General features: G+C 53.0%; 3 protein-coding genes across 3 annotated transcripts; 2 read left to right on the top strand and 1 right to left on the bottom strand.

Annotated features, from left to right (window-relative positions):
* Nucleotides 1-2276: 2276 nt before the first annotated feature.
* On the top strand, nucleotides 2277-2609 carry ISF_04619 (hypothetical protein; the record flags this gene model as incomplete). The annotated part of the gene is made up of 1 exon (XM_018848225.1): nucleotides 2277-2609. The coding sequence occupies one exon, from the start codon at nucleotides 2277-2279 to the stop codon at nucleotides 2607-2609; it is 333 nt and encodes a 110-aa protein (XP_018704559.1).
* Nucleotides 2610-4788: 2179 nt separating this feature from the next.
* On the top strand, nucleotides 4789-6939 carry ISF_04620 (hypothetical protein; the record flags this gene model as incomplete). Its single annotated transcript, XM_018848226.1, has 1 exon — nucleotides 4789-6939. One exon carries the CDS (start codon nucleotides 4789-4791, stop codon nucleotides 6937-6939), a length of 2151 nt encoding a protein of 716 aa, XP_018704560.1.
* Nucleotides 6940-8114: 1175 nt separating this feature from the next.
* Nucleotides 8115-9776, bottom strand: ISF_04621 (Cyclin-like F-box; the record flags this gene model as incomplete). The annotated part of the gene is made up of 1 exon (XM_018848227.1): nucleotides 8115-9776. The coding sequence occupies one exon, from the start codon at nucleotides 9774-9776 to the stop codon at nucleotides 8115-8117; it is 1662 nt and encodes a 553-aa protein (XP_018704561.1).
* Between the last annotated feature and the right edge of the window lie 3045 nt (nucleotides 9777-12821).

Raw genomic sequence — 12821 nt, forward strand, 5'->3', positions numbered from 1 at the left:
TATTATTGTAGTTGACTCCCAATCTCTCAAAGCGCCGCGTCTCATCATTAATGTCCCTGCATAGATACAGTGTCACAGTATCAGCTCATGTTGCACGCCATAAGTCCTGAAGGAGGGGTATGTAGTAGGTATCTGCAGGTTTGGGGGCCGGGTCGTCCTTGGTCTTGCTGGTTCCAAAAGCGCCAGCCTTGCGTGATCCTTTCCCCTCCAACATCTTCGACAGCCTCAGCCTCGCGTGTCCAATCCCTGCATTCTCGCCTCTCTATCTTGTCCATTGTGATACCGGTGTGTCTACTGTTTCGGAAACCTGCTTTCTTTCCGCCTTCTTTTTCTTGATATGATGGAGACGGCACAGTCGCCGTTGAATGGCTCTCTGGGCCAGCTCCAAGCTCCAAGAGTGCTGCCTCCCTGTCCCCTCCTGCCGTTGCCTTTCTTTGTTTATACATTGTCGAAGCCGATGACAAGGTTGCAGCCGTTAGTTTGCAAAGTCGCCGTTTCACTCTGCCGAAGTCGCACATCGTCGTTTGTGTTCGCGGTGCTGGACGCCGCCCCTACAGTTGGGCTTTCAGAGCAAAGACTCCATAGTCGTGCGAACCTCGGACGACCTCGGCATTTTATAACTAGGCCATCAAGATGCCGTTAACTGAAAGCAAGCTGGACAAGTACGACGACCGGCCGACGCACCATAACCGGCGCATCCATGTTTACCATTCGGTCTAGACCCCAGGTCGAGATCCCACTTGCAGGCCGCTTGCAACTCAAGATACTTACGATAGACATATGCACACATCCAGAAATGAGAGAAACTGCTAAAAAAAAAAGAAGGTACCTTTTCGTTTCTTCCACCTCATCGCAGTGTTCCCCCGGGTGCTTTCCGACCCTCCACAGCGCCGATTGTCATCGCCGAATAGCCACGCACTCTTGGACTGCGCGCACTTCGCCCGCTCATGTATCACAACCGCATGTAGGGGCGTATAAGGCGGCCGGCCTATCGCCGCCCCCAACGGCTTGATAGCTTCAACGCCTTTCTCTCGCCGGTGCAACACGGCCATGTTGGGGCCGACGCTCCCTGACGACCGGGCAGTCTCGCGCCAGGGAAGTCGGCGCCAAGATCATGCCTGACTTTTGTGGACAAGACGGTGGACACCCTGCGAGCCGAGCTGAGTCTGTCTAATGTGAGTATGGGCTCGCTGGTGGTGTCGAGTTGAGAAGCTGGCGGAATGACACGTTTTGATTCGAAATATGTTACCTGCTAGGCATTTTAGGGAGAGAAACTGTAAATCTTCTAGGCAACTATGTAGACTACATGTTGGTGCACCAGAAGTAGGTATGCATTTGCGTCTGGGATTGATGACAAGTAGTCGTCATTGTACTTGCTCCGTGTTACTGTACAAGAGCTTCTAGATCTTGGCTTTTAATATTCACAACTGATGTAACTTCGCTTAAGTTGACATTTCGTCTCATTCCTTATACCCACGGTTACTATTGTTAGCTCAGGAATGAATTGCAGGAGTGAATTGGTGCGTTGTATTGGGCTTTCAAAAACAGCTCGCTTACCACTCCAGCGGAATATTTCTGCAACCTCTTCGGTGTGAATTGTTGTAGGGGTCTTCTTGTGCCAGGCCAACCTATCAATAAGTACCTTATAAATCTCTTGCAATAGGTTATACAGGGGCGCATCCGGAGGCGGCTGGAGCACTTGCCCGTACTGTAGCCGCCTTGTGTCAACAGATTCGGTACCCGCCGAGCGTGTATCAAAGGAGACGGATTCAAATAAATGACTAGACAAAGAGCATCAAGAGTCATACCATGCACTATACTCTGTTCTATTTCTAGGTCCTTCAGGCATTTTCATAATCTTTCTCTTGCATTAGCTTCTCGTGTCATGTCGGCACTCGAATACATACACCATAGACCAGTCGCGACATGTCGTACAGTGTACTGGTCCGGAGACGATATCAGTTTCAAAAGTCTTTTGCAGTCTTTTTTATTAATAGCTAAGTGTCGCAATCAGGCTTGCTCGTTTACAGGAAGGCAGGCAACTTGAGCCCGCGGGTAAGCCCGTGGTCCGGTCCAGGGGCAGCAGACGCTTTGTGTCGCCGTCTTATTGAAGACGAATTGTGTTCAAATGTCACACTGAGAGCGACAGAGTTGTAGGCAAATATAGAGCGCAAACTATTTAAGAGAGGCCATTGCCGTAGAAGAGCTTCCTGGTCTGGACGCCAAAGCACATGCAACCGCAATCGCAAGAAGCACAGAAGCATCAAGTGTTGGAGATGCCTCACGTGAGCGTGTATAGGATCAGCGAAGAGACCACCACCCCTGAACCCGAAGTGGTACCCGATGACCGCGACATGCCCACAGCACTGAAAATCGCAAGAGACGTGGCTAAAACAGAGCCACTGCTCAAGATGGCTACAGACAGCAGCTATCCCCCGCGAGAACGTCGCGGGTATCTCATCAGCGCCAAATGCATTTACAAACTGGCATGGCTTTACATTGGCGACGACACCAAAAGTGCCGAAGATGAGAATCCGAACCTGAGGGATTGGGGTGCAAAGATTATTGATGTCGAGCTACGGGTGGACAGAGAATGCCCCGAAAGTTGAAAAAGAAGAAGCGCGACGATGCAACAGCCGAGCGGCCGCTGTAGCCGTGAAATTCAACTTGAGTAGCTATCAGATTCAAGACGAGGGCTATCAGTGGCTTGTTTTTCTGGTGTTTCTGATGAGGAGTTTGCAGTTCCAATTGCAGTTCTAATTGCTTGTGGGAAGCTTTGGAGCAGGTGTGAGGAAGGCGTGCGGATGGACTGTTGAAAATGGCGATCATTTGATGTGTCTTCTACTTCTTATGTCGCTTGAGTGGTTGGAATTTTCTTAATTCTCTTTTTTTTTGTTGCATTTGTGTTTCTTGTTTCATCCGTGGTTCTTGATACTTCAGTACAGTGAGAGAGTACTGATGGTATCCAATAAGTTGATTTTGCTACAATTTTTGCGGCGACCTTGTATTTGTTTGCTCAAGCCAGCTGAATTTCTGTTATATTTCAGAGAGTCGTGTATAGGATGAAGTTGTTCTCTACTGCGTAATGTCGTTGAGTCTGTGTGGTACTCTGTAGACATTTCTCGATTGCGACGTTGTGATGTTTGCGGCTATCGGCTATGCGCTGCACGGGTAGCACAACGCTAATCGTGCCAGCCCCATCTTAGATGTGCACTATTGACCGAGGCTTTGTATATGCTTTTAAAGCTGATCCAGTATATATGGTTCGTTAACGCCGGTGGTTGACGGTTGTTGTGTTGGTGGGCAGCTAATTATCCATCAAGTTCCCTGTTGGCCTTGAGCGTTATTTTTGGACTCTTGGCAGCTGGCCCAACGCCACACACACAACTGGTAGGCACCTTACCAGCCACGCCACGCCACGCCACTCACTCACTCACTCCCAGCCTCACCCAATGGCCAATCGCCTCGTGCGTCCCCGCCCAGCTCCGTTACACACTGCAAAAATTGCCCACGCCTTCTCGGACGGACTGCTGCGTCGCCTAGGTACATAGGTTGTAACTTTAGTAGGTTGGATGGCCCGTTCCAGCTAAAACTACCTACTACCTAGGTACCTGGTCTGTGCAAGAATCCATTGTAAAGAAGCATGAGAAAAATTCTCAACCGCTTCAGCGTTCAGCGTTACCAATAAGCCGACCCGGCCGCCGTTGCCTTCCAGCTTGTGCCTTGTCCTCGCAAGCGCTGCGCCTGCTGTCCACCGCCGTTCGTCAGCCTATGTATGTATGTATGTATGTACCATTCACTTTTTATTGCCTACCTACCTACCTACCTACCTACCTACCTACCTCCCTACCTACCTACCTACATACATACATACCTTACCTATCTATGTACCTTACATACTAGTACATGCCTTCTTGTCCATCCATCCCATCCCGTCCTCCACTGAGAAAAATATTACACGACAGCCGCCGTCGCCGCACCTCCATCATCCATCATCCACCATCCCTCCCTCCTACCTCCTACCTCCTACCTTCCACCTCCCACCTCGCAATTGCCATCTCCTCTCCAAGCAATGGCTTGACTCTTCCGCCCGTGTCGCACATCATCGCCCGCAAACCGCCTACTCCCGTCTCTCATTAGCCACTGAGGGCCCAAGCTCACATTCAGGCTCCCGGCCTAAGCAGGCTCAGGCCATCATTATAGCGGGGGGTCTCTCGCTGGGCTGTCGCGTTAGACCGGGATCCATCCCAGAGCCATGGCCTCTGTTTCGCGTTGGTTGCTCCCTCCCCTGGTCGCATCGATTTTTCTCTTTCTCTTTGGCCCTGCTTCATCATCGCCAGCCCTTCCTGCGATCTGATCTGCCCCTTTGCTTTTTGTCCCGCCCAGCCTAATAATAACCTGATGCACTAGCTACCCGAATCAACTCGAACCCTCGCCTCGCGCCCGCGCCAGCAACGCCCTCAACGTCTCACCAAACGACTTCCGCCACAAGCCCGGCCCCAGCCGGCATCATTCCGAAAACCAGCCTCCATCAACCACCTTCCTCCCACGGCGAGCCTCAGTCGGCTTCCGTCTTGCATGGCCGTACGTTGAGTCCTGTCGCTCCCTGGCCGCCCCTTTCCCTTTCCCTTTCCCTTTCGCCTCTCCCCCTCCAACCACCGCCTCGTGTCGCTAACATATTGCCCTGCCCTCTTCTCCCTCACAGACATCGCCGACTTCAATGGACAGACGTCATTTCTAACTACCGACGGGCGCGTCAAGAATCCTGTTCCCACCAAGCTGCAGGGCATGGCCGACAACAAAAATGGCAACTTTGCTGTCATGCATATTGATCTAGGCCGATCCGAAAAATCCATGCGCAACGACGCCGCCAAGCGCACCAGTGAAGGCACAGAGGCTGCCGCTCGACTTGCCAACCAGGCCGGATACCAGTCTGTTAAGCGCTCTAAACTTGCCTGGCAACCTCCCGATGGCGACCCATCCAATCCCTCCCTCCCTGCCGGGTTGGCTCCCAAGGATGCCAAGGCCGAGCAGGCTCGCCTGCTCACCCTCCTACGCTCTGTGAATCCTGTCGCCGTCACCGATCAGCTTTGCAAAGCAGTTGCCTACTTCGGCGGCATTCCTGGTGCTCCTGCTCCCGAGACGAGGGCTCACTTTCCACAAAGCAACCAGTCCAACGGGTCTGGCTCGCAATTTGTTTCTTGGCTGGCCGAAATATTTCCACCCTCGACCGACCACTCAGCGTCGCTACCGCCCGCCTCGGCTACTCCGAATTCCACTGCCGTACAGAATCCGACACCGCCCGTGTCCACTCAACCGCCGCCGCCGACTTTTAACGCCGCACAGCCAGCTGGCAATGCTGCGCAACCCGCAGAAGCGACCGTTGAAGCCGCCGCCGACCCAAACGCGCCGTCTGTTCCCGTCAAGAGAGGTCGCGGACGGCCAAAGGGCAGCAAGGGCAAGCCGAAAATCAAGGAGCAGCCACCAGGCGATGCTGACCCCAATATGCAAGGCTCCCAAGGGCCTAACCCTCCCGGCACTTGGCCCGGTCAGCAGATCTATTCATCACAGCAAGGTACCCCAGGCCAATCCGATTCTGGGACGCCTGGCAAGAAACGCGGCCGCCCCAAGGGTTCTAAGAATAAACCAAAAAACCCGACCGCCTCCGGCTCGGAAACAGCTGCGGGTCAAGATACCGAAGAGGCTCAGGACTCGTTCATGTCTCCCATGAACCAGGTGCCCAATTCTCTATCTTTAGGTCAGGACGGCGGCGCTCGACCTTCCTCAGGTCCCACTGGTCTCTCCAACATGATTGAACATGGTAGTTCGCAACCACAAAGTGGCTGGACCACAATAGGGATGCCAGCCAGCCAGGACGGAAGCACCGCCCCTTCTCGCAAGCGCAAAAACGACAAGCAGCAGCCTGACATGTCCGTCAACAACGCAAGCATGCCCACGGCGGTTCAAGAAGACGATGCACCAGTCATGGACGCCAATGGTAAACGGAGACGCTTCTCCAAGGATGCCGCCGCCTTTCCACAAATGGGTGGCCAAGCTAGGATGTCCTCGTCTGAGTCGCCTATTCAAAGTTCAAATTTCCAAAGCGCATCTCAACAGATGGTATCATCTGGAAGCTTCGACCCTGCCCAGCAGCAGCCGAATCGAAAACCCGCCGCCCGAGGTCAGCCTCCCAGCCGTCCTGGACAAGCTCAGCCGCAGCAGCAACAGCCGCAGCAGCAGCCGCCGCCGCCGCAGTACAGTCAGCAGCCAGGGCATCAATCTCAGCCTCAACAGCAGCCCTTCCCCCCCTCCAGTCAGCCACAGCAACACTTTGGACAGCAGCCAGGACAGCACAAGTCACCGCTTATCGGCGGCAACCCGCCACAGCAGCCGTCTAACGTGATGGATTTGTCGCGCAGTGCCATGTACAACCAGCAGCAGCACCATCAGCAGCAGCAACAGCTCCAGCACTTTATGAATCAGCAGCGGCTCTCTGTGGATATGAACCCCGCAGCGAATGCTCCTGGCCAATTTGGTCAAGCCAGCAACGGCGGTAAGAGCCCAATGTTTCAAGGACACATGGTGCGCGCTCCGTCCGGTGATACCGGCATGCAACACCAACGGCCCTCACCCGCAAGCCAGAGTGCGCAACTTACCCACGATGGTTCCCGCATGGGGCAAGCTGCTTTCGCAGGGCGCGCTCCGCCGGTAACTACCGCGGGGGCATCGCCGTCGATGAACAGCCACTTTGCTTCCGGCTATGCGGCGCGGAACTACATGAACATGAACTATGGCGGCATGGGCGGTGCGCGAATACCAGATGCGACTGACCACCCTTTCGGTGGCTCTGCAGGTCAAATGGATACCATGAACAATGCTGATCAAGCGAGCATGCGGCATCGAATGTACCAATCGATGCAGCAGCAACAACGACAATGACCATGATTTTCCGAACAATGATTTGGTCAAGAGCGTCATCAACTGTACATTTATATCCGCAACGTTGTATTTTTCCAAACCTGGGAGGGGAGCGATGTTTGTCTTTGGGGTTTTAAAGTTGGCTTTGCTTTGGAACACAAAAATGGGGAGCTACGAGATACCAAGCCTTCTATTCTGTTATTTACCATTTTTACGGAAGCGTTTTTTTTTTCTTTCTTCAACATTTGGTCAGCGTTTTGCCGACTGTGATGGCTGATGACACGGGATTTTGAGTCGATTTTATTATATGGGAATGTGATTGTGACGTGCTTCAGACGGCGACCAGGATTTGGTCCGCATGGATAGGCAGAGGGTCTTTGTTGGCGAATGGTATATTCTTTCGAGGTAGATTCCTCAATTGTCGTGACGTTTTCCTTGACTGGTTGGCATGTTGTGCATTGGCCAAGCCATCACACGCTTAACACACCCGCAGACTACCTACCAGCCAGGATTATGCCCGATTCCATATGTACGTCTACAAATTCACATCGAACATGCACCAAAGACGAACGTAAGTGTTGTAAAAGTGTGTTATATTCCCATCCCACGCTCCCGGACCCAGAAACCCATCCCCATCCTTCCAGCTCCGGGACCAAAAAGTAAATCGTTCGAGGGACAAGCTCCAGCAAAACTTACGTGTAAAGCCAGAGTAACAACACCTTGCGCGTAAGAACAGGTACCAGTGCATTTCTGGTCCTCTCGGCTGCGTCTATCGGGTAAATAAGGAAAGAAAACAAAAGTCGACACGCTAAAGAGAATAAATAAGGAAAGCTCCAGCAACCGAGGGCTGGTTTGATGTCCTCCTGATGTGGCCGCTGTATATATCCAAGCAATACAAAGAGACAAGTGAATGAGAATAGGGCTGCCCTAGAGAGCAGCCAGGATGAAAAGCAAAACAGACGCCGGAAAATGCAAAGATGGTGGTAGTGAAATAGCAAGGCAATCCTTTATCCTTTCTTTTCGTGATCGGGAGACAGGGTGTAGAGTTCCGGAAGGGCACAATCGCCCGTTAGTATGAATCTGTTTGCCCACAAGTCGCCATGCTCTTCGGTGCCACCCAAAGCGCTTGTCAGAGACAACCCGTTTGGCATGGTACAAGATAGAGCTTCACGCATGACAGCCTCTCAAGAAGCAACTTAGTCTGCGTCATCTTCCGCAAGACTGAGACTCGGTGGTGGCCGGACAGCTTCTGGGTTGTGTCGTCCATACCACCACTCGTCTTCCTCTTTGAGGCTATCTTGGCGAATCAAGTCGAGCATGACTTGCTGGTTGCGCTTAATATCTTGGGGCCGTGAGACAATCTTGCGCTCCAGAATGAGGGCTTCGGCGGTCGCAAGCCAGATGTGCTGCAGCACCGGCAGGTCGTGGAGAAGCTTGTCCGCTTGCTCAGGGTCCAGGGGTGCCATGGGCACCTCGGCAGCCAAGCTGGTATGAAAGACCCAGTTAGGGTCAAAGTAGCCATTGGTGCTATCGATCGACCCTGACGGACTGCGCACTCTGTACAGCGATTCGCTAAATGATAGGCGATGCCCAGGACGGTCACCGCTTGTCGACTTCTTCCGGCCAAATCCTCGCAACCCTGCAAGTCGGGCTTTGGTTTGCGTCTCAGTAATTGGCTCCTGTATAAGGTTGCCGTACCACGCATCAACGGCTGCTCTTCGACTGTTGTATCCCTTGATTTCCCACAACCTCTCAACCTGTCGTAGTCCCCCGAGGCACAGAATAGCAACGTGTACCTCGTCAGCTGGCTTCTCGCGCAAATAACCTCGAAGCGATCTCTCGACACGACCAACATAGGTTGGGGGTCGCAAGCGACGACAGAAAGACGATATTACAAGGGGGAACACTTCGTGTACTCTTAGAAGCGTTTGGTCGTCGTACATGTCCATGACCCTCTTCTCAACGGGATTGAGCGTGTACGGTTCACGTTGCAACCCGTGGCCGTTGTTTTCGTTGATATGCTCAAGGTGGAATTTGCGGTACGTCTCGAAAAAGTGGAAAAGGGTGAAAAGTAGGGGGATGAGTCGACGGCGCATAATCTCGTGTTGTGGTGCAAACGCTCTCCGTTGCGCTTCCGTCTGCTGTAGGAAGATGTCCTTTGTGATCCATTCACACATGAGATAGGCCAGCTTGGCGGCGACATGCAAACGGTGCCATATACTGCAGAGAGAGTGGAAGTTGTAGTCGGCGGGCTTGGTTATCGGATATAAGCGGAGGGCGTATGCGGGGATGTGGTTTTCGACGTGGTGTCGGACTATGGGGCCTTCGTTAAGGGTAATTAGGGTGTGCCACGGCTTCGAGGCAAGGCGGAGGTTGAGGACATCTGTCAGCGGCAGGAAGGAGATGATTTGGATCTGCAGTTCGTTGGGCAGAGCGAGGAAGAGCTGATCGAATGGGATCTCTCGGGTGGTGGAATCGACAACGGCAGTGGGTTGGGGAACGGCAAGCGCCTCGTGGACAATGCTTGGGACGATTACCGGGCCAGAGGTTTTGGAGTGCCGTAGAGAGACGCGCTGTTTGAGGCTGAAGAATCGGCTCTTATCCTTTTTCTGCTCCACAGGCTTGGACTGGGTGTCGCCAGTCCTGGACTCGCGTAGGGGTAGAATGAACGTCGACGAAGGTAGTGTCGTCGGCGCGGGTACGGTCGTCGTGGCTGCTGATGATGACACGGCCGTTTCAGTTTGTGTCTGGTTCGCGTTGAGCTGGTTGAGCTTCTCAAAGTAGCGCTTTGAGGCGAACTCTGTGATGTGCGGAGGGTCCATGGCGACGGTGCGCGCCGGCGTCCGTGTTTCGGACATTGTGGACGGTGTTTCTATGAGATGTTCTGTGCCGGAGGTCGGTCGAGCGAGTGACTAGGCAACAGAGTTACCCAAAGGGATAGACCGTCGGATCGACAGTCTATTTGATAGGTCGGTGACGGCGTGATGAGCGGCCGGGCTGGCCGGCTCGAAGGCGAATCTGCGTTCCCTTCGCTATAGTTGGAGGCAGAGGACCAAGCGGATCATGTTGCCCCGCGCAGGGAATGGATTGATGGCTAGCAGCCGAGGAAGGCTTCGACTCTGGCGATGTAAGGACGGGGCTGCAGATGGCTAGCTGGATCCTAGTTTGTTCAACGTTGTCGGCCCAAGATACTACTCTTATGCGGAGACGGCGTGCGGCTGCAGCGACGATTCGATCAATGAGCTTTGATTGGAGGCTTGTGTGATAGCCGAGAGGCAGCAAAAGAGTTTGATGGACGAAAGGAAGTAAAAGAAGCGAGGCGAGAGAGGAGACGATTGACGGCGACTGCGGATGGCGGAGGAAGGAGAAGAGAGTTCGGGCGGCGGGCGGGATGGGTCGTTTTCTATATGTGGAGGTGCGTCGAAAAAATCACACGCCAGTCTTTGCGAAACGGTGGTACTGGACAGTGTGAGGGAAGCAGAAAACAAAATGGCAAAGCTTCTGTGCGATGTCGATGTTTGATGGTGGAAGTGAAGATGAAAGAAGGGCGATAGCGAGCAGGGCCCCCAGCAGGTTTGCTGGTTGACGAAGATGGCGTGGGACTGGGGGTGCTGGGCAGCGACTGCAGCGGCACGCACAGCACAAGTTGCAGCGTGCAGAGCGGGCTGGAAAAAAACTGCGGAAGGAAAAGATGGGGGAGGCGCACCCAGAAAGAGGCGTGCCAATAGGCGGGAGTGTACGGATCCCTACGAACGAATTCCCGAATTACCCTAAAACATGGAGAGATTCCAAGGCCCATCACTGGCTGATAGACCTGCTAGCCTGTCTGGAAGCATGGAAAAAGGAGGGGGTGCCAGCAGCAGGCCGAGGCGGATAGTCTGGTCCCCAAGACGCCCAGATTTCCGAAGGTTACAACCTTTGCAGGGCTCTGCAGGGCTCTGCAGGGCCTTTTTCCAGCGGGCGCCGCGCACAGTTCTGTCCAGTGCGGCCGTTAGCCGGCGTAATAGTGGGGGTGCGTCGAGGCAGCCCCCCCTCCCTTCCCCATGTTGGGCTTGCCGTCAAAAGTACCCTTGCACACGTGCGCCCAGCAAAAAGATACTTCTCGACAGCACAGTGCGCATGGCTTTCCGTGCTTCTCCAACCTAACCGTGTTGGGACGTTCCGGCCGCTTCAAGGTACGGGCTCCCTCCTACTGGTGGTACCTCTTTGCCAGCAACCCTCGCTTCGCCTACAGTGCCAACGATGGAGGGTTGCTGCACTGTCTGACATGGGTCCCCAATTTAGCCGAACAAACCCGATGGCAAGTCACCATCTCCAACACTAAATACAGACAACTAACCTTGCCAAGTACTCTTGCTAATGCTACCAGGTCCGCCGCTCTTTGCTGCTATTGTACGGAACTACCTGATTCGTTATCCGTAGGTAACCACTTGACGTATCACTACCGCGGTTGCCCCATCCACTCGGAGTATTATTGAGCGCCCTGCTTATTACACTCCACCTACACCAACTCACCCTACCACCCTGCATCTGCGTGCGTCACTATCAATCGACCGTCTGCTGCCAAAACAAAAGGCCCTTTCGAATAAAAATTCAAATCAGACATCTTCATCTCGGAAGCCGGTTCCTATCTTGCCTAGCCCAGCCCGATATCTCTGCATCGACATATGTACTTGCTGCGTGTATCCGCTGCCTGCACCTGCATATCGTGTCCTAGCCTGTACATGATGTATCTTCGACCGTCAACAGTACTGAGGTAGGTAGGTACCTGACACGAGTTGCCAACACTCTTGCGAAATGCGGTCTACGCTGGGTTGAAAGGTAACGTAGCTTTGGAGCTCCATCTACTTCTGCTCCGCCCTTTCGGCGCATACAAATACACGAAACGAGTTTCATAGATAAGGCGAGCTTCGCCAGCTTCACATTCACATTTTTCATGTTCACAAAAAAAAAATCCATGATAATGAGTCTCCCTCTTACATCGTCTCCATCTCGGTCATCATCCCACCACCAACCCACCAGCCTTGCTCCCAATCTGCCATAGTCCCGCCTCGGTGCATAATGATAACGGAACGGCCGTGGTCACACTCTGCTTTTTGCACGTTTCAATATCCCGAGACATTTCTCTACAAAATTTCCAGAATAGGTCAATGTCAGTCGGCGACTGCACGCCGATATCAAATGCCAGTCGCCGTTGCGAAATGCAGCCCACTTGAACCAGTCATGAAGTTCAATCCGCGTGCTGGCAGAACAACCAAGTTTGCGCCAAGGGTTTGTTCCTGACTTTTCGTGTTCTTGTGTGTCTGTGACATGTCGCATTCCGATAGAGGCTTGCGCGGTCCAGTAACCAGCCACAGATAGCAATGGTGCCGACGACTTCAAAATGGAAAAATTGAGGTCGAAAAGAATAAGGCGAGAACAACATTAAAAGATAAAAGATAAATAAATAAATAAATAAAATATCCACTCTACCAGTATATGCTGTCGGCCCGCCTTGCGGCGTTATCGAGAAATGGATGGCGTACTGCGTAAGAAGCGCCCGGCCGCTGTCCCGGCACCACGCCTATCGCTGGTGCTCGGTGTTGAATTCCCGGACTCCATATCCGCAGCAGAGCCTCACCTACCTAGTTATTCCAATATTTCTACCGTGGCTTCCTTGCGTCAATCTATTTTTTTTTCTGATTGCTTTTTTAACGGGGACATCGGCCCTGCTCTGGCGCAGGGGCCCGACAACATGCTATCTCGTGGAGCCGCCCAGACCTGCTGTCCGTTTATCTATGGATAATCAGTTAATATTTCTGTTACATATGCAGCCGCCGAGAGATAACACGAGCAAGGAGAAAATTCAAGCAAGCAAGCAAGCACGCAAGCAAAGCTGCATACGAGCAAAAATAGAACCAGAT

Source organism: Cordyceps fumosorosea (assembly GCF_001636725.1).
Source record: "Cordyceps fumosorosea ARSEF 2679 chromosome Unknown scaffold_10, whole genome shotgun sequence".
Lineage (NCBI taxonomy): Eukaryota > Fungi > Ascomycota > Sordariomycetes > Hypocreales > Cordycipitaceae > Cordyceps > Cordyceps fumosorosea.